This window comes from Myxocyprinus asiaticus, chromosome 44, assembly GCF_019703515.2.
Source record: "Myxocyprinus asiaticus isolate MX2 ecotype Aquarium Trade chromosome 44, UBuf_Myxa_2, whole genome shotgun sequence".
Classification (NCBI taxonomy): Eukaryota; Metazoa; Chordata; class Actinopteri; order Cypriniformes; family Catostomidae; genus Myxocyprinus; species Myxocyprinus asiaticus.
In genome coordinates, this window is record NC_059387.1 from 20,245,341 (window position 1) to 20,268,072 (window position 22,732).

A 22,732-nucleotide genomic window follows, 5' to 3' on the forward strand; every position below is an offset into this window, starting at 1 on the left:
GAATTGCTTACATCTAGTTGTCTATCCACATTAAGCTGGGATTGGATGGAGTATTTTAACACTGAACAAAATGAAGTGTACAGTAAAGATCCAAAGCATCAAACTTTTGTTTGTTCTTGAAGATCAGTTTGGATCATTGTAGCACATCAGGGAGTTTATTTACATATAGAATCCGAAAAGTGCTCCAATAATATGTGCTAAAGTTCAGAATGAAAGCATACGTCTGTTGATGCACTGATCAGTACAGCTTAGATGTTTGTCAGATCAGAGAACACTGTAACCTCTGGGAACACCATAAATCCCAGAGAGATGTTCTAAGAATGTGTATGCACAGCTGTATCTTTAAGAAAAAGCAATTGCGGCTCCTCGACCCCTTAAAGACATTACCACGGTGATTTTAATTGGCTGGTGTTTGAGTGGAGGGCAGAGGCTGGCCACTGAGAATGCGGCTAATTAGAAAGGATCAGATATTAAATAATACATCATATTCAGGGCCCGGCTGACAGAAGAGACTTCATTCCATTAAAATATTCTCTCATTTGATTACAGCAAATTATGGAGCCTTGGGTCGATACCGCAGGCATCCCCAGTGCAAATAACTGAACAGGCGTTGCCTGAGGCTTTCATTACAGAGAGAGAAGGCAATGGTTTCTGCTGTGATCTCTAGCCTAAATCCTTATCAGTGTGAAGGAACAACTTTTCAGTTTGTGTCAAAAAAGATCTGGTAGAGTACAGTAAATTTTAGAAATTTGAACATTGACAGGCTTAGTTTTTAACACTGAACACAAGCTAAAATAGTAGCATTTAATCTGTAAAGGGTGCCATATATATGTCAGTGGTGGTACTATACGTTTAAAGTAGATATACAGCAAACCCTTCATTTTGAGTGAAAAAAGCTGATGATTAGAATACTTGCATATTGTATATATACAGAATACAGAATCATGGCTTTTGTTCTATTTAAAAAAAAAAAAAAAATTATATAAAGAGCCGCCAGCAGATGAAAAATTAGCTAAATATCCAATAGATATCATTTAAAAGGTCCCCACACAAATCTAGGGATCAGGATGTCATAGAGACTTGGGGATGGTCTCTTTTGACTTGGGCTGGTAAGCAACCATCTACAGCAGCAACTATTTAGTTATGCCCAAGCAACACTAAAACAACACTTGGGTAACCACCCAAAACACCCTGACATTGCATAAATATCAACAAGTATTGTTACATTTTTGTGAAGAATCCAAAGGAATTTTCACCATAAAAGATTAAGATTAATTGTTAACTGTTTTTAACTCTTAAAAGGGTCGAAAATTACCCAAACATAACACCCTGTTGTAGGGTTAAGCAGTAGTTTATTTATATATTTATTTTTTTTAAACACATTTAAAACTATTTCTAAAACATGTTGTAATGAGGAAAATAAATATTGTAATGAGGAGAATAATTAAGCACTTTTAAATGGTTTGTCAAGTTCAAACTGCTATGTCATTCAAGGCTTGAGTGTCTATGTTTTGACAAATCTTCCCTATGACCCTGTTCACTTGCTGAAACCAGTAGTGGTTCTAGCTTGTATGGCACCCTGGGCGAAACTCCCTTTAGCACCCACCACTTCAGCCTGGCAAGATGCCGCACCGGGCGGCTGCCCATGTCGCCCTTGCCTCAATCCGCCCTTGGCTGAAACACAGCATGGCTTTTTTCTACACCTGTTCTGTAATTTCATAGAGAAAGAAACAGGCAGCTGTTCTGTATAATGACCACTGCTTTCCCTCTTCTGCAACAAAAGAGCATTTTCCCCCCTTATAACCTCAATGGTAGAATAGTGAGGCTCTCCTTAGCTGTCATTCTTTGAGCGCTGCAGACAGACAGCGGAGGGTGTCTAGGAGAGTGCCGAGAGAGAGCTGCTGGGAAATTAGGTGGAGGCAGAGGTGGATTCTGGGAAGGGTTATTGTGACTGATTGTGGGGATGATAAAGCCCCAGTGTGGTACTCCAGTCCCATTCCCTTTACACACAGGCAACATATCATAAAGCATAAGCCCCCTTCTCTCTCTCTCGTTCTCTCCTCCCCTCCTCCCTTTCCATTTTCATCTTACTTTTATGCTCTACATCTCTTTTCCTTATATTCATAAACATCTCCATCAGCCCACTCTTACCACAGGGATCTAGAGGAAGACATTCAGGGGTCTTAAATATTATTTATGGGATGTACAGTATACTCAGCTGAGACAGTTTAACAGTTTTGTGGTCCTTACTATACCTATTCGGGATTGATATTAAAAGAATAATTCACCCAAAAATTATTTATTTTCTTACCCCCATGTCATTCCAAACCCATATGCTTTTATCTTTCTATGGAACATGAAAGGAGAAATGTTTGAAAAAAATATAGACCATTCTTGCCATGTTAATGACAGTTCATAGTGAGCATGGCTGTCAAGCTCCAAACAAGACAAAATAACCACAAAATGCACCATAAATTGCACCACAAAAGTAGTCCTTACAACACGTGTGCTATTTTCCAAGTCTTCTGAAGTCATACGATAGCTTTGTGTAAGAAACAGACCGAAATTAAAGTAACAAACCAAAGCTTGCATCTTGCCCACATTCGTGTTCAGATTTTGAAAATGGCATGTGACATTCGGTTGCTACTCCCGCAAGAACCAATGCAACTTTGGTGTCAGTGAAGTAGACGCATTATTTTTGTACCTGAACACGGACATGAGTCAGATGCAAGCTTTGGTGGAGGTGAAGAATTTGAGTGAATATAGCTCACAAGTTGTATAGACTACTTTTATGGTGCTTTTTATAAATATATATAAATATATAGAGTCCAAATTTTCACAGTTTTTGAGGAAATCATACAATGAACAGCTTACTTATAGTTATCTTTGCATTAAGATGAGATAGGAAAAAGTATTTAAACATCAAAAAAGTTATGCACTTCAGCTTTTAGAATTTTTGGAAAACAATTTACTATTCAAATGCCTTCTGGTATTATTACATAATACTTTCCAAATACTCATTCGTATTGTAAACACAGATTTGAGGTTTTTGTCAATGGCCAAGAATGCAACATGTGTCACCCTATTTATATTGACCTATCTGCAACATTTTGTTTTGTTACTTTTTTACAGTAGGTCAACATTCGTCCTCCGTTCCTCTTGGAGGGCCTTCAAATTTACACCATATTAACTGCTGGTGGCTGTTGTGATCTGTTCAATTTCAGGCCATTTACGTCATGGTTGTTCCATATTACTTCATTCTCAGCTTTAGTTTTGTGGTCTCGTGTTTCTTTTTTGAATCAGTGTGTAATCCTCTAGATACACTCTGTTCTGCCTGGAGGATGCTGCGGAAAGTTTCCTATCCCACAGGAATGAGACAGAAGTACTTAAACTTTAGTTCTGTCTAGCTAAGCTTCATGTTGCTATACCAACCCATGCAAGGGCTAAAGACAATCTTGCGTAGTTTGATTGACTTGCATTTGTCTGAAGTAATACTGTTTCACTTTCAATTTATTTTAGAAGCATCGTCACATTCATTGTGTGAAAAAAAAAAAAAAAAGATCAGTTCCAGTTATTTGAACTGTAATCTTGTATATTCAGACCTTTAACTATATGGTCCGAATTCACAGCTTAGTCTGGTCAAGAACCAGCCAGTTAGACAGGAAGAGACCATGTGACTGACATGTAAAGTGACCAACCACTTTTTTTTTTTTTACAAGCTACAGTATGTATTTCACAGACAACTCAAAAAACAAAGCAGAATATAAAGTTGTGCTTGTGGACATCTAGTTAACTTGCAACTAAGTGCCTCAAACAAAACAAAAAAATGTGATGCCACTAGCCTGGCAAACTTTCACAAATCCAGTGATTATTTCATTTTATCAGGCCAGTCCCTTGTAAACGCAACTTTAGCTGTGTCGCGTATCGAAGGCTGTGGCTAGGTAGGACGCGTCCTCTGTGGGCAGTAGAAAACTGAGTGTCCTCAACTTCGAATGAGATTAATTTAACGAGACGGCCTTCGTAGGACAAACGGAAACAGAAAGTCTCATGGTACCTATGACAGCACGCATCACTCAGGGGAGTATCTAAGGTAAACTTTAGAAGAGTTATAATAACGATGTAGAGATTAAAGAAGATTTTGCGGCTGTACTTTTATTTTTATTTTATAACACTATTTTAAATTATTATAATTTTAAATATTATATATTTCACTCCCATCCACCGAGGTATTTCAACTTGGGAATCAACATAACATGCATTTGATTATTATACTTCCGGGTAAATCAGCATCCTTTTTTTAGAGAAAGTATGTATGTTTTCATTAAAGCAAAGAATTGCTGAGTGCCAATGAAGGATACACCTCTTATATCCTCCGAATTCCTGTAAAAGAAGGTCACATTTGAAGGCTGCATTCAGAGTGTCCTACTAGCTTTTCTGAAAGGAGACAGCCTCTGTGATGTATGTAGCCGACAAATGCGACCTCCGGAGCACACAGACTTCAAAACGAGACAGCCTTTGTTTCCAGGCAAACTGTGCTTCCTTACTCCCAGAAGTTGTGTAAAGTCAGTCAGTCAGGTTGGAGCTTGCCAGACCTAGAAAGTACTTTCCAGTTTTGTGTGTAATATGCATAACACAGTCAGTAAATGGCCTGCAGGTGTTTTTTGGGCATACCATCTGAGCTAAGGCTGACACTGTTTTAACCCTGGTCAAGTACCATCTGAGAGAAAAGCTCTTCTGCAAGAATGGGCAAATTGAATCTTTCCATTTATGAGCTTGTTCTCAAATAATTACTTGTGTCAAACCTGCTTCACTGAACTCTGTTTACTAGATTCCCCTCTACTGGATTAACAAAATGACAGGATAAATCAGGTCACTAATTCCACCTCTTTTTAATTAAGCCACGCTGTGTAGCTGTAATAGTCATTACATCAGCATTTGTAGTTATCTGAAACATTGCCAGGGTCCTCTGTTTTTCAGACTGAGACGTTGTTTGCTGAACACTGTTGTCTAAATAATTTCATCATAATTTTTCCTCTTCCAAGCAGGAAACAAATAGTATGATGCCATAGAGGTTTTATGGAGTGATTGATTCATACAGGTGTCTGCCCATAAAAGGAATAGTAGCATATTGTTTTTTGCTGTTGTTGTTGTTGTTTGCTGGCCTGTAAAAAACACTCATTCTTTATTATTTCTATTATCCACATTTTAGAATAATGCTAGTCATCAAAATGCATTAAATGCAGGTATAATGCATTTCATATATTCCTTCAAAAAAAGTGTTGCAGCACTGCTGACACTGTACACTATAGGAGAGGTTGAAATTTACAGAGAGTCACCTAGTTAGGTAAAAATACAGGGTGAAAAAGGCTAAATGTTCTTTAGTAGAGGGATGTGCAGTATTAGCATAAAATGAAGTGGAAAATTCTTGAAACAAATACACCGTCTTTTTCCAGAGCAGCCTGCATTTCTCCTGGGGTTACCTGTGGGTTTTTCTATGTATCCTGAACAATTCTTCTGGCAGTTGTGGCTGAAATATTTCTTAGTCTACCTGACCTTGGCATCAAGAGATCCCCAAATTTTCCACTTCTTAATAAGTGATTGAACAGTACTGACTGGCATTTTCAAGGCTTTGGATATCTTTTTATATCCTTTTCCATCTTTATAAAGTTCCATTACCTTGTTACGCAGGTCTTTTGACAGTTCTTTTCTGCTCCCCATGGCTCAGTATCTAGCCTGCTCAGTGCATCCACGTAAGAGCTAACAAACTCATTGACTATTTATACACAGACACTAATTGCAATTTAAAAAGCCACAGGTGTGGGAAATTAACCTTTAATTGCCATTTAAACCTGTGTGTGTCACCTTGTGTGTCTGTAACAAGGCCAAACATTCAAGGGTATGTAAACTTTTGATCAGGGCCATTTGGGTGATTTCTGTTATCATTATGATTTGAAAAGGAGCCAAACAACTATGTGATAATAAATGGCTTCATATGATCACTATCCTTAAATAAAAGACAGTTTTTTTGCATGATCAGTCCTATTTTCAAAATCAATGCCAAAATCTCCCAATTTCTGCCAGGGTATGCAAACTTTTGAGCACAAATGTAAATATACAGTATTGAATCAGTCATTCACACATGGACAGTAGCCTGGAAATGGGGGTTATAATCCCTTCCTAGACCAAATATACCAGATCAATTATTCAATTTTGAGTAAACTGATGAAATAATAAGTTATGAACATATGCTTCAATCAATTCACACTATCATACTGGCAAAATGTTCCATAGGTCAATAGCGTTAAAAATAGTCTGCAGGGGTTTAATTAGATTGTTATCTCATTGGAATGATATTATTTGCAGATATTCAAAAGGTTCAGTCCAGGGCAGATCTACTGTAATATTCTGAGCTGAACATTACTATGCTAATGGGTATGCTAATACTGCACATCCCTCTACTAAAGAACATTTAGCCTTTTTCACCCTGTATTTTTACCTGTAAATTTCAACCTCTCCTATAGTGTACAGTGTCAGCAGTGCTGCGACACTTTTTTTGAAGGAATATATGAAATGCATTATACCTGCATTTAATGCATTTTGATGACTAGCATTATTCTAAAATGTGGATAATAGAAATAACAAAGAACGAGTAAGTAAGTGTGTTCAAACTTTTGACTGAGAGTGCATATAAAAATACAATCAGCACTTTTTTTGTAATGGCACAGTACATCTGAGAACCGAAAACAGAAAATGATGGCATTTGAGCTTTAGTCTAACTGTGCTAATGAAATGCTGATGAAAGCTGATATCACTTGAGAAAACTTTAGTCAAATAATGCTAACAGAAGAGCACAGTAAAAGTACAAGCCAGCAAAAAAAAAAAAAAAAAAAAAAAAAATATATATATATATATATATATATATATATATATATATATATTCTACTATTCCTTCTATGGGCAGAGACCTGTATGAATCAGTCACTCCATAAAACCTCTATGGCATCATACTATTTGTTTCCTGCTTGGAAGAGGAAAAAAGAATGATGAAATTATTTGCTCTTTCATTTAAGATTTTGGATTGGAAATGTTACTAAGTCATTAACTTGTATCATATATGCATTCTGCATTGGATCTGTGCACACATTTGGTCTCTGCATATACCAAAGGCTGGAAGATTGTGGCTGTTTAGTCTGTCACAGATCAATTTGAGAAATCTTTTACAAAGGAACCATGTGATTTAAGCTGATTTCTTTTTTCTTTTATTGTTTAGGTTAGAACTTTAACAGCATGGCTTATAAACAAGTCCTGGTGGATCTTGATATTTAGTGTAGAGAAGGAGAAAGTTGTATAAAAAGCATATTTTATGATATCAAACAATCTTGGCAAATGCTGTGTTTCAGCTTACGTTTCAGACAAACTTGGCCAGATCATATATGTATTCTCTGCCAGCGAAAATAGTCCCAATTGAAGCAAAAGCAACGAGCAACACACAGACTGTCAGCCTGTCTGGAATGCAGAAAAGCGGTGAGGAAAACAGTGAAAAGCCTAGTGAAGCACTCATGGAACACTGCTTGTCCAATCAAATTAGAGGACTGGTATCAACTGCTGTCTAGTTGTCATAAAGCTCCATTCTTATATATCCGCTAGAGCCTCTCCCCTTTCTGTCTGTCTGCAGCTTGAAAATGGAGACTAAGTGTAAAGGCCTAAAACAGCAGCAACAGAACCATAAGAAACTTCTGGCAGCTATGTTGTCTCAGGACTCGTTTGACTCCATGCCGGACTCCGGCCCTTCCGTCACTGAGGACGAGATAGAGGATGAAGATGATGCCATGGAGCTGCTGGGTAATGAGAGCACACACACACAATTCTCATACTCACTGTTTCTTTCAAGGACATAATCTGAAGCATTCATTTTCTCACGCATTACCCAGCACAATGACATGTTTGTGGCTTATATCACCACTGACTTTTAAGCATCATTTGCATTCAGAATTGTTTTCTGAATGTATTTTGACTGCTTAAGCACATTTTAGCACAATCTAAAGAGCATATTCTCTAATGTGCAGTGTTACTATCATGATTTCATACTTTCATGAAGAGAGAGCTTGTATACAGTCTCAATACAATATATGTAATTGTAATTTTCATGTTTTGTATATTAGTGAGTTTTTCAAAATCAATATTTTTTCAGTGATTTCATCCTAGTTGTGTATTACAAGTTATGCAAAGAAATCGGAATATTGCTCGAACAATTAGCAAATAAAGCAGCGTTTCCGTCCCAAGTGTTTATGTGAACAAAATGGTCACTTCTGGGGAAATTGTCGCAAAATAACAATGAAAATGAAAGATAAATGGAATAAATTACTAGCGTTTAGAACGCGCAGACAGAACACTCTGACAAACTTCATGTTTGATAGCGCTTAGTGGCAGATGCCAGATATCTGGTAGCCCAAACATTTCAGACAGTTCTGGGAGTTAATAATAGCCAATAATTTTGTTGACAGGCTTTAGCTCCAGCATTTCAGAATAACTAAAACAACATTGGAAATGATATGCGATGATATTGATGATATTCTCTGATCTAATTTTGTATTCACATGGCTTTTTGAGGCAGAGTAACATGACTTTTTCGATGCGCATCAATATTCCTGTATAAATTCTGAAGGAATATATTCAGGAAATGTGTTTCCATCTTAGTTTATGTGCATGTCTTCTTACCAAAAAAAAAAATAATAATTATCCACCTCAAGTGAAAGGTACATGTTTTTTATGCACAATTTGGAAACCTTATGCACATCTTGGTATTTCCATCCAGTATTTTTTATCCAGTACATCCCAAAACATGTGGATGGAAATCCAGCTAATGTGGTATATTATAATTCTGTAGAAAACTGGAACAGAAAAGTTCTAGGCCAAGCTAACACTGAAATACAACTTCTAACTGACAGCCCTAATATCAATACTACACACTTTATTGTTTAAAGAAATATTCTGGGTTCTATAAGTTCAATTGACAGCATTTGTGGCATAATGTTGATTACCACAAAAATGTATTGTCATTTTAGGGTTTAGGGTTTGCAGTATTATGTCATCATAGCAACAAAGTGGTAAAATTGGACAGAACTTTACACAGAATAGGTTAGTAAGCGATTTTATCACACTAAAATCATGTAAACACACATATTGTTTACAACTTGTGGCTATAATTTTGAAACTATGAGTATTTTAACATTTGAAGATTGCCTCATTCACTTTCAGTGCCTCACTGGAACCCAGATTATTTATTTATTTAATTTTTTTTTTTTAAGAAAAGGAGGGACAGTTCAAAATTATTTTTGTGGCAATTAACATTGAGCTTAACTTGAATTGAACCTGGAATATTCTCTTAAATTAAGGATGATCAGATACTATTAACAGCTTTGAATCAAACACAGAACACAGTCATGCTACTCAAAATACTGCAAGAGCAAACATGACCCTGGTTTCTATTATAATACTTTTAACAGATTGTTGCATGAATCATTGTCATGTATCCTTGCTGCTCCAATGATTACACAAACGTGACATCCTAAGTCTCCATTTCTGTGTTGGTGCCAGACCACCCTACAGGTACCAGAGCTTTGTAGCCATTTAGCTCTGTGGTATCAGCAGGTTGGTGCCTGCATGGGTGTTAGATGCAAACCAGTACCACCCACACGAAACACAACCTGTGCTCGCATGTGGCAAATCTGTCATTTTTAAATTTGAAAAGAGTTGATACTAAAATGTGGGATAGTTTGAAGGGTAAATCAAATAACAAAAAGGAGACAGTTTAAAGAGGGTGCCTAGAGTCAACACTTTAATTTTAGGTTCTTTCTGACACTGTTAAATAACAAACTTTAAGTTCAAGTGTCAGCGTTTATTTCCAAAAGCACCTTTTGATCAAGTACAGGTTGTGTTCTTTCTGTACCCGTGTCTAAGGGCATAGAGTTTGGCTTCTTTACTGACACTGAGCACAAAGAACTGTCTAAGGTTCTATGAGGATCTGATTTTAGTTTGTTTCTTTTTGTGAGATGCAGAGTGCCCTTGGTTGTGTCTGTTAGCAGTGGCCTGGTGAGCTGAACAGCTGCACTGAGGTTTTCTCCTGCACAGGATTCTGAGAGATAATGAGATTTTCTGAGCTCTGGGGCAACAGTACAGAGGGTGTGCAGAGATGGTAAATTGTGAGGGGAATATAGTAGTGATATTTCAACAATATTTCTCTTTTCTCTGTCAGTCATGCAATCTTTTCTTTGTCTATTGGAGATTGCTTATTAAAATGTGCATTAAATATACAGTATTTGCACTTCCATCCTTCTTTAACCAAGAGAGCATGTTGTAGAACTGTACTGAACTCTCTAAACTTTACTCTCTCTAATCTTTCTACTTGCCTTCATTAAAAATCTTCTCCTATATACTGGCTACATATGAAGCTTCTGTACCCATCAATAAAAATGTACTCCCTGTTAGGCCAAGAGTAGCAGTCTTTCCCTAATTTCTTCTCTGGTTCATCATTATTTCCTACCTAGAAGAAAACATACTCATCAAACTGTAGAGCACTCCCAGAGTACTGTATCAGGGTTCCCACACATCCTGGAAAACCTGGAATTTTGCAGTGCAGTTTTCCAGTCATGGAAAAGTCATGGAAAAATACCTAAATGTCCTGGAAAATAATCATTTGTCCTGGAAAATATTTTAGTATAATAAAACGGTTTGACTGTGTTGCTAGCAAGGTTTTCGTTACATGTACAAAAACATGGTAACAATCGGGACTTGGAATAGGAGTCAAATAATGGAGCTATAAAATACCTGGAGAGAGCTACTCGTTAGCATCCCCATTCATTTCTAAGACTGTGCTCAGCTAGCGCAGGGTTCCCAGAAAGCTAGCGATATGGAGGCTGCCATCTTTGCTCATGGGCACTTAGTTCCGGAATCGGGTGTCACTGACTGATCACTCGTCAATGGGGATAGATAGGGAAAAATATAAATAAATTCAATGCTTTTAAGAGCCCTTCAAAAACAATCCGTCACCAGATGACGATGTGCTATAATGTAATGAAATAATTCTACTTTTGAATGGCTGTCTATGGAGAAACATGCTTGTTCCAGCATCTACCAGCAGGTGCTAACAGGGACCTGCTAACCAGCCATTTCCTGACCTCCTAATTCAAATACACAAGTTAGTATCATTTTGTCACTGTCGGCGGCTGCGCATTGTGTAGCAACATCAACAGTTAAGGATGCTTACACCCTCGTGATTGATTACAACAGAGGCCAATCGTGTGCTTGACAGTCGCAGTCCAACCACGGCAGATCGCTTGATTGGCTACAGCAGCATGTGCACAGTGAGAAGTGGCACTCGTGAAACTTCTCATTCATAAACAAACTGAGTAACCTGGTACATGTACAGACAAACTGAATGAGAAGGGCATGTTGTTTGTTTACTTCAGCATCGGCATGTGAGTCTACCTTGTTCATTATAGAGAGAAAAGGGCAGAAGAGCTATTAATGCATAAAAGTGACTGATGTTTAAACACGTTTAGGGGCTTTCACCTGACTCACGTCAGCACTGCCGAATACATTAAAGTCTATGAATTGACGCTTCAGCGCAACCTCGGCTCCAACTTCACACCAAAATGTTTTTCACGTTAAGTTTTTGCCTCACACAAATGATGTCTTTGAGAGTACAAAGCTACAAGAAATATTTTAAAACTGTCCAAATTTATGGAGATATTGAATGTCTCATAATTTATTTTAATTATTACCTTATCGTTTCCGAGTATCCAGAGACCCCAGTCATTGTACTACAGTAATTACATTAACCAAAAAAGAAAATAAAAAAAAATATTTTTCTCTTCCAAATACGTTTTCAGTGTTTGTTATGCACACCTCTCGCTTGCGTGGCAAGCTCGTAAATTCGCCCCTCTGTGATGCTTTCTGCAATGCTTGTCATGTGGAGGGCAAAGCGGCGCGTGACGCTGGCGTTGAACGGAGCACTGATGCATCGACTCAACTCATGTGAAATGCGCATTGAAATGACGAAAGGACATTATTGAAACTCAAAATTATTATTAGACTATTATTGTCATCTTTTCTGATAAAAGTCCTGTTCAGCAGTTTAAATGCTGTAGGAAAAGATACAGTAGATCTGCTTTGTTCTTATAATGCTTAAACATTCTACTGAAGTCAGTAGATTTGACATGCACATTTTAATAAAGGAGAAGGTTATTGATACTCATCTGGGCCTCATTTCCCAATAACGATTGATCTTAGAGGTTAAGAGTGTTTTCTACGAGTGATTTTACGAACTTTCGTTATTTTTTACATGCGTTTCCCAAAACTGCACTTAACATGAAAGTGCAAGGATGTGCTTTAAGTGCTTCTTAAGAGAGATGCTGCCCGTGTGACAGTGCTGAAATGTGACCGTATAGTGCTGCTCATCATTGCAACTTCATTATATTTGTGCGTAACTTTAAAAACGTTTGTAATTTAGCTCACTGCAAATATTTTAAAAATATTTTCTTAAATGTACAACTTAATTCACCATATAATTGCATTTTGTTTTGCAGTTGTTTTGTGCAGAACGATATATTTATTTTACACAATCACTGCTACGTTCATCAGATGCGCATTTTAATATTTAGTTTTCAAAATTTGCTCTGTGGGTCGAGATTAAAGCTTCCAGGATCAGTGAAGACAGCGGATGCCCTGTGTATTAAGTGTAGCTATAGGTATTTAAATTGTATCAGGTGTAATTTCGCGATTGTCCTACAGGTGTCTGCATAAATCTATATGCTTGCGATGTTCTTAGCGCTGTATGAGTACTCCAGAGCACTCGTTAATCCACAAGCATTTTCAAGTACTACTTAAATTACGATGCTTTTGGGAAATGGGCCGCAAAACTAAGATGAACTGTAAAATGGATTCTACGATCTACTTAGGCTTACGATGCTTTTGGGAAACGAGGCCCTGCTTTATTCTTATAATGCTTATACTATAAAGTCTCTTGGCAGATTTCGGTCGTGAACATCTCAAAATGATTCAGTGACTCGTAGCACATAAGATGCTCATTTGTCACCACACAGTGGCATCTCCAGAAGTGGTTACTGAACTAGTCAATTAATGAAACTCAACAAATTTGTGAAACAGAAGCAAGCCACACCAAAGTACCCTTTATTTTTGCAGCTAATTATGCACAATTGTGCAGATAATTTGCTATACTTGAATAATTAAAATAGCTTAAGTTGGTGCTCTTAGCTTATTCTTTAAAAAAATAACCCCGGAAAACATGTTTGTGAATCGTGGATCAGTGATTGTCTCAACTTTTTCGCCCCTTATGAGGTTGCATCCCTTATAAACTTTAGACAATGATGACAGTCAATTAATTCACTCTGTGTTGGTAGCATGGTGATTCAGCCTTAATACCTCGGGATGTGAATTAATTTACAATAATTCAACAGTCAGAGTCAGCTTATACTGCGGTTACCACATGTAGTATGCGGAAAGCACGGAATCTAGTCATAAAAATGGCATTAGCAATAAAAAGCAGAATGTCATGGAATATGACACATTTGGACGAAAATGAATGTTTGAATGTACAATTAATCAAATTAAAATTGTGACATGTCCTAGTGTGATAATTAAACTAAAAAAGTCTCTGATTTAATTTAATAAATAAATAATCTGCAAGTGATGCACAATTCAAAAAGAATGTGTAGAGAGCCATTCATGCACTGAGAACACCTCATCATGATCATCACGCACACTCTCTGAAGTGTGCAGCACATACAGACTATGTATTTATTTAATTGAATCACAGCTTTACGGGGATTAATAATCACACTGGGCCATGGAGCAAACTGCTTATCAGGAGGTGAGAAACTACTGTCAAAAACAAACAGAAACACCAAAATAAAAGCTCAATATAAATAGACGCATATGTTTTTGCTTAAATATTACCCTTGTTGGGTGCATAAAATGTCCTGGAAATGTCCTGGAAAATTGTGACTTGAAAAGAGTGGGAACCCTGTGTATGTATGTGGTTCTCAGATGAACGACTCCAACAGTATGTGCAGGCTGTTGGAGTTCCTGGAGTTTGGTGCTCGCATGGGCTCATCACTTGTATCGAACACCCTGTCAGACCAAGTCAGACAAACAGTGGGCAACGAGAAGGATTTATGGAAGGGTGTCATAGAAATGGGAGAGAGACACTGTATATGTGAATCTCATTTCTTAGAATTGTGGTCCCTCCTGGCCCAAAGTACTAAATTTTGTGGCCCTCAGTCTCATTAGAGTACCGCAACAGAAAGCTATAAAGGTCATAACAAAGGTTTTGTGGCAAATTAATCCCTTTTGATAGTGCTGTGAGCATTTTTACCCCAGAATACAAATTTGTATATCCTTATTAAAGGATAGTCAGAACACAGGGATTTCATAAATTGAAGGCATCCTGTTCTGAATATCTAAGAAAATAGATGATAGTTATAAAGTTGTGGGGATTTTGGGTACTTTCATTTCCAGTCCAAGTAGTGATGTCTGAAATTCTCCTATGTTTATACTGACCTCTGGTGGCAGAGATCTGAGCAGCATTTCTAAAATGTAAGTACTTTCCTGTGGTCAACATTTCAGTGCATAGAATCAGCGCTAGGGGTAGGATACCTGGGCTAAAACCCTGAATGTTTTCAGTAAAACCCTGAACGATTTTATCGTCTTGTAGTGATGCCAATAATACAAATGCTTCGGTATTAAATTTATTCTAAATATAAATATATTTTAAAGGTGCACTAAATTAAAAAAGGTATTTAAATTTTTTCCCCATTAAAAAGTTTTACTCCTAAAGAAATGAATTGTAATTTTGAAACATGTATAAAATCATGACCACTCACATGAGGACATGATATAGTCATATCAGTAACCTTAAAAAAACTGTTTTATTCTACAACAACTGTCTTGTTATTGGACACTTTCACTCTTGGATTAATTTAATCATGGCTGATTGTGAATAGTGAATTTCTACAATGGCATCTGTAACTGAAAACTATTGATTTTGAATGATGCTAAATCTACACCACTAGGTGTCACTGTAAGTCCAAGATGACACGAGCAAAGCGTTACTAAGTGCACCTTTAATATTAGGCAATATACAGTATAAGTTAATTATACCGGTCTTCCTACTGTATCGATAATACCAAATACAGACACAATTCAATACCCACATGCTGTCTTGTTGGTGGCTGGTTTCAGGAAATCATGTTTATGTACAAGCATGCAGGAAGAGCGCTTGTGGCTGTATGTGAACGGTTTAAAATGCCTATCTTAGTGAGTTATTGGAAACTGTGTTGAGTTGGTCCATCCAGATACAGTAAGTACCAACTATTTAGATATATAACCCAGAAAACAAAGTTTTAAGTCACAAGCCAGTACATTTGCAGAACTCTTTTATTAAAAAATAATGCAATGAAACTTGCAAACTTTGGCAAATCTAGAAAACAAACTTTAAAAACTTTTAGCCTATATACAGCCTGCTATCTTCTAAACTAACTTTAAACACCAGACAAATCAATAACAGGCCATTAAACTGTCAATTGTACACAATATGCGTTGAACAATGGAAAGCCAAAAGGGACAAAAATAATGTTTAAGTTACGTTTTAAAGCACGCAATTTCTTATCTTTGAGCATATCTGAGGCTGAGACAAAAGTTAGTGGGACATTTTAGTTTTAGATGCAGTGATATTTTAATATTTACTGTATAAGTGACACCTCACAGATATAACATTTAAACTTTTATTATAAAGTGTATCATATTCCGATATTTAATCAAAGAATGGCCCCATACGTACCTACAGAGGTCAGCACTAAGCCCCGAATATCCACTGACCCTAGATAAAACTATTCTAGATAAACTAGAATAAAACTCATCGCCTTCCAGCAGGATCTGATGGTTTGAGCTAGAATCCTGACTCTGAACCATAGGACGTGGCTTATACCAAGGGAAACGAATCTATCACTAACTCATGTTATTCTACACTTATTGAGTCCTCTGAGAGAAAGTAACCTTACAGAGAGTGGACATGAACAACATAAGTCTACTTTGAATGCGCATATTTATGTTGCAACACATTTTAAGCCTAATTTTTAGACTTTTATGACAAACTTTTGTGTGAAATAAATAGCATTCACACATGTTCAGCATTAGATTGTGAGATCCATTAGTCACTGATGCCCTACTCGCTTAGGAGAAAATGGCATGTAATTGTGCTTAAACCCTCTCCCCACCGTGCTAAATGCTCTGTAGAGAAATTAGCTCATTTCTAGAGAGTGTAATTATGCTAATGAAGAAAGTTTGTGCCTGATGTCTTCAGCCCACTGTTATTTCTCCATTTATCATCTATTCAGTGGAGGTGTGCTGCTACAGTTGGCTGCTCTGGCTGTTTGCTGAACATATCGACTGGGCACTTGAGGGAATCAGGCAATGTGTTGCTCTAATTGTCTTGCTCCTCTGGGAAAAAAATAAAAAATATTGCAGTTTCACTGAACTGCATTTCACTTTTATTAGAGCTCAGCTCCAGGGAAAAGTGAAGAAGATTTTTTTTTTTTTTTTTTTTACAACATTATTTATTCATTCCTATAGTGAATTTCTTAGCTCTTTATATTTTAACTAGTAGATTTACACAGAAAATATTTTAGCTGCAGTGTCAGCTCTCTACCACCAGACGGACATCATAGTTGGAAGTACGGTTTTTCTCTCCTTTTATTTGCACTGATTGAACTTGTGAAGTAAAATGAACCCAAGTGCATTTGCTGACAGAGAAGATCAATAGAGCATCCCAGTTTATTTACAAAGGGTTACAAAAATATGACATTATATTTATGGAAAATTAAATAAAACAATACTAGTAAAACTGTTGCCGACTTAATGTCTCCCTTTATTTGGAGATAATAGACTCGCTAAAATATGGGTTCTTTAGAAAAATAAACCAATAAATAAAAGTAGTCTCACTTGAAAATGGCACAACTTTTATATTTTATAAAAACATACAGTATATGGGGCCACTCAACATAGAGCCAACCACATTTTAAAACTCTTCAAATAAACGAACACGTTTTTGAAGAAAACCCTGTTTTTTTGGCCGCACTTTGTTGTCTTTTGGTTGGTTAATAAAACAACATACTAGGAAACCCTCTCCCCAAGACACAAGCACTTTCCTATGCCAGAGCAACAAAGAAAAAAACATCGTACAAATCTGGAGGGGTGTGCGGGGGATGGCACTCTCTCAAACTGGATGCCGACCGAATGGCAAATCTGAGACACCCAGTCTGTCTTTCTCTAGAGCTGTGAATTCTTGTAGTGTGGTTTTTTGGTTTGGCTGACAATAAAAACATGAGAAATGTGTAAATTTTAGAGTTTCCCCAAATGTTGAAGATGTTGAAAGGCCCAGCATACTCTTTTCTGTAACTCTGTTCTGACTAAGCAAGCTTGTTGAGAATCACATTCTAAAAGCTTGTTAAAGTCTGATACACCAGCGCTGGAACCAGTTTTGAAGTGGGGGGCTGCAAACTGGCTGGTTGTGACATCATCACAACACTATTTCACAGTCAATATGCAGATTGGGAAAGTGCATGACACTCTAAGTGCTTTGCTCTTGGCTCTCTTCTGGGAAAGCTGATGTCGTTCTCCTCTCCTCCCTATGGTATATCTACCGAGAATGTACATAAATATTACAATAAAATACAAAAAGTTTTGAAACACTTGACTGAAATGTTTCTCATGATCTTAAAAATCTTTTGATCTGAAGGCGTATGCTTAAATGTTTGAAATTAGTTTTGTAGACAAAAATATAATTGTGCCAACATATTACTTTATTTCATTACAAAACTAAAATTTTATTTAAATTGATGACTTGGACCAAATAATAAAGAAAAGCTGCCAATAAGTGCCCAACATAGATGGGAACTCCTTCAATACTGTTTAAAAAGCATCCCAGGGTGATACCTCAAGAAGTTGGTTGAGAAAATGTCAAGAGAACATTTCTGCAAATTCTAGGCAAAGGGTGAGTACTTTGAAGATGCTAAAATATAACACAGTTTTGATTTATTTTGGGTTTTGTTTAGTCACAACATAATTCCCATAGTTCCATTTATGTTATTCCATAGTTTTGATGACTTTACTATTATTCTAAAATGTGAAGAAAAAAAATTATAATAAAGAATGTTTCAAAACTTTTGACCGGTAGTGTATATATATATATATATATATATATATATATAATATACTTTTTCACCATACATGGTTAACCAATTAACAGGTTTTTTTAATTTATTTATTTATTTATTTTTTGGTAGAATTTTTACATTCTTTTTCTGTTAAAATTACAACCCCAATTCCGAAAAAGTTGGGACAGTATGAAAAATGCTGATAAAAACAAAAAGGAGTGATTTGTAAATTATATTCACCCTTTGCTTTATTGAAATCACTACAACTACACATTATATGATGTTTTACCTTGTGAATTTCATTGTTTTTTGAAAATGTACAGTCATTTCAAATCAGATGATTGCAACACGCTCCAAAAAAGTTGAGACGGGCAATTTAAGACTATAACAATTTGATACGTTGAAATAACAAGGCGATGTGAAACAGATGTTAAACAGGTGAGCAATCGTGTTATAGTATATAAGGAGCCTCCAAAAACAGCCTAGCCCTTCAAGAGCAAGGATCGTTCAAGACTTGTCAATTTGCCAACAGATGCTTCAGCAAATAATCCAGCACTTTGAGAACAATGTTCCCCAAAGACAGATTGGAAGGATTTTGGGCATTTCACCCTCTACAGTGCACAATATAGTTAAAAGATTCAAGGAATCTGGTCAAATCTCGGTGCATAAAGGGCAAGACGAAAGCCACTTCTGAATGCATGTGATCTCTGATCCCTCAGACGTCTCTGTCTTAAAAAACAGCATTTATCTGTAATGGATATAATGAACATGGGGTTGGGATAACTTTAGTAAACTTTTTTTAGTCAACACCACTTGCCGCTGCATCCACAGATGCAAGTTAAGACTTTACTATGCATAGCAGAAGCCCTACATCAACACTGTCCAGAAGTGCTGCTGACTTCTCTGGGCTTGGTCTCATCTTAGATGGAAAGTAGAACAGAGGAACTGTGTTTTTTGGTCTGAAGAGTCCACATTTCCAAAAAAATTTGAAAAACAAAGCCGTTGTGTTATCCGGCCCAAAGAGGAAAAGGGCCATCCAAGCTGTTATTAGCGTCAGGTCCAAAAGCCAGTGTCTGTATGGGCCAGGGGTGTGTCAGTGCCCATAGCATGGGTAACTCACACATCTGTGAGAACACCATGAATGCAGACAGATATGTACAAATTTTGGAGCAACATATACTGCCATCCAGCACCGTCTTTTCCAAGGATGTCCCTGCATTTTCCTGACCTGTCTCCAATTGAGAATGTGTGGTGCATTATGAAGCACACCATATGGCAATGAAGACCCCGTATAATTGTGCAGCTAAAGACCTACATAATGGATGATTGGGGGAAAATTCCACTTTTTAAACTTAAACTTGTGTCTTCAGTGCCCAAATGCTTAATAAGTGTTATTAGAAGAAATGGTGATGTTTCACAGTGGTAAACACTCGACTGTCCCAACGTTTTTGGAGTGTGTTGCAATCATCTGATTTGAAATGACTGTACATTTTCAAAAAAACTATGAAATTCACAAGGAAAGACATCATATAATGTGTAGTTGTGGTGCTTTAAATATAGCAAAGGGCGAATATAATTTACAAATTACTCCTTTTTGTTTTTATTAGCATTTATCATACTGTCCCAACTTTTTCAGAATTGAGGTTGTACAAACATATTTTACAATGTACGTACATACCTTACATCAACCTTGGAATGGCTTACTTATAGTTGTCTCTGCACATTAAACTAGGATAGGACAAAGTTGACATTTTAACATCAAAAACATGATACACTTCGCCTTTTAAGAGATCCAGCTCAGAAATCTTGCACAGTGCAGCTCAAAGTCATCCTACTGTTTATCACGGCAAGTGGCGTAATTTTGTGGCAAGACCCATCAAGTTGCGGGTTATCATTTTGATCTGTTTCACTTTAGTCCCCCAGTTGATGCTAACTCTTGGTATTTTATAGATGTGGTCTGATCGCAGGGGATTAAGCGATCAGGGCACTGCTTTTGTCTGTGACGTCATGGCTGCCTGCCTTGGCAGCAGCTAACACACTCTGCTCTTGATGCCAAGTATTCTCTCCAGGATGTGGAGACACAACAGTTGCCCTGGCAACAGAGCAAACAAATAATAGAGATGCATCATTGTACCCAGTATGCACACTGTTTTTTCAGAGATGCTGGGATGTTAATGATGGAACATGCACAGGGATGTGGTGTAAATTACAGTGATTTCACATCAAGGAGGCTTGGCAGGAGGACTGTGGTAGCTGTGTGGTATCAATGATGCTTTGATAAGAGACAAAAAATGTGCCTCAGGAAAAATTATTGCTAATTTTACCGCACACACACATACAGATGTATGACCTAATCAGGGGAAATGAACAGTAGTGCCAAGACGCTGCAAGCCGCAACCAAAGATTGATTCTAAAGGCCACAGTAAGCCATTTATTAAAACTGAGAAAGTCCAATGAGGGTATGATGTATCCCACAGAGCCTCAGCGGGCTTACAGTCAAGTGAAATCCTGAAATTATGATGCATTTGCAGGAAATAACACTTAAAGGGCAACAAACATGTCTTCAAAAAGCAGAGTCTATCTCAGGGATATCTACTGTACAGTATATCTTCTGCAGATTCCCTTGGAGTCTAACAGAACAATGTCATGTTTGAGTCCAGAATTGACGTCATGGAACTGAATAGTCTGTTTTTTTTAAAACTGTGATAATTTTTCTCTGCAGACAATGCCCTTGTCAGTCCTATCAGAGAGTTTGTGTATGTTTGAGTTCCTCAGTTTGTTTCTTGGTTTCCTGGCTTTATCTGCTGTGTTGTGATATCTGGAACATCACCCGTTCTATCAACAGTCAAGCATTTTTGCATTCAAGCGTAGCTTGTGTTCTAGAGATGATGTAGATGCAGTTGATATATAAATGTAAGGTCTGTTGAATGAGCTGTATGAGATCTTTACCTTGTAATCTGTTTGTTATCATCAGGAAATGTTAAATCTGATTACCAAGATGCTCAAAGGACCGTTATCTGTTTGTAATCACACTTTCCCTTCAATGTAACAACAAAGAACTGACCTTATCCTTGAATGTATCGGTTGTATTAAACTGACCATCAGGTGGCAGTATTGTACATAAATGCTAGGGATCATCCAAATCTTACATTTATAATATTGCATAAACACACACCAGAATGTCCTTCTCGTTCTTTGTTCTTGTTACTTTAGGGCTGTAGTCTTTAATAGATTTAATATTTGTTCCTTTATCTTTTAATTGAATGTGCTCAACAACTGGTCAAAAACCTCTGTATTTTGTTAACAAGTCTTTGACTAAACATTGTAATAGCAGTTTTACAGTTAGGACAAGTTGATGATAAGTTTGCTTTGTCTCCTTTTATGCTTCAATTAGTTTATCAGTCTTTTGGTATAATCTATGTATTAGTTTGTGTGATTAATTTGTAATGTTTGTTGAAACCAACAACTAAAAGAAATGGGATTTGTCAAATGGGATTTTTGCCATATCAATAAAAGATGTGGGATTTTGTTTCCATTTCTAATGACACACCATTAAGTTGTCACCAAAAACCTCTTTTTTTTTTTTTTTTTTTTTTTTTGTGCAATATAACACACATTTGTATAACAATTGCCATAATAAATTCAATTAAGTAATCTAAACAAGTCATAAAAGAGTAAAGCTTTGTCCAAATTCGTGTACTGTCAGAGTATGCGCTGTAATCGATGAAGAACATACTTCTCGGCTGTTAAAAAAGTACGCTTTGTTGTTTTTACCTTTGTCTCCTGATGTTTAGCGCCGAAGTACGCTTTTTGAGTAGTATTCAGGTGAATAGTATGAATACATTCCCAGACATACTTCATACGGGAACTTGTGCATTGTCCCATGACCCAAATATATGACATAGCAACAACAACCACAAAACTAATTTAAGTATTAATAATTTGGTACTTTGTACTGTACAATTTAAGCACAAGGAACAGCTTTCATGGTATATATAGCACTTACAGTTAAAAAGAGCCAAACGACCTACAGTTCTCCGCTATTTATTTTTATTCAGTGTTTTAAATCTCAGGTGTCTTGAGCTCCTGTGGCATTATCGGATAGTACAGTGTCCAGTGGATGCACACTACAGAATCTTGCTGGATGTAGTAGGTCGTATAGTATTTATCGCCTACTATTTCATAAATACTGATGAATCGGACATACTACTCAATTGAAAAACTGATTTTGGCTAACTATATTGAAGGGAAATACATATATTTGGATGTGGAGAGAGATATTGTCTTTTACAATATAATATCATTCAATAATAATTGTCATTACACATTCACTGATTAAGCCATCTACACAAGTCATAAAAGAGTAAAAGAATGTCTGCTGTCTGAACTATCAGCGCCTCAGAGTCATTTAGTCCTCAGCTACCTCATCGACCTCGGCGTCAAGTTTAACTCCACTTAATCCCGTCTTTCATTAAATGTAGATATAAATTTTGAAAGAT

The 22,732-nt window shown here is 36.8% G+C and overlaps 1 protein-coding gene across 3 annotated transcripts in view; it reads left to right on the forward strand.

The window, feature by feature from the left end:
- The window catches only part of LOC127434668 (uncharacterized protein C8orf34 homolog), a 115,713-nt gene that overhangs the window by 37,290 nt on the left and 55,691 nt on the right, over nt 1-22,732 (forward strand). For all 3 annotated transcript variants that reach the window (XR_007896072.1, XM_051687559.1, XM_051687560.1), the window contains exon 7: nt 7,676-7,842. Coding sequence is in view for 2 of the 3 variants with exons in the window: in XM_051687559.1 (XP_051543519.1) it covers nt 7,676-7,842 (167 nt within the window). In the remaining variant the exon portion in view is untranslated. The remainder of the gene's footprint in view (nt 1-7,675; nt 7,843-22,732) is intronic.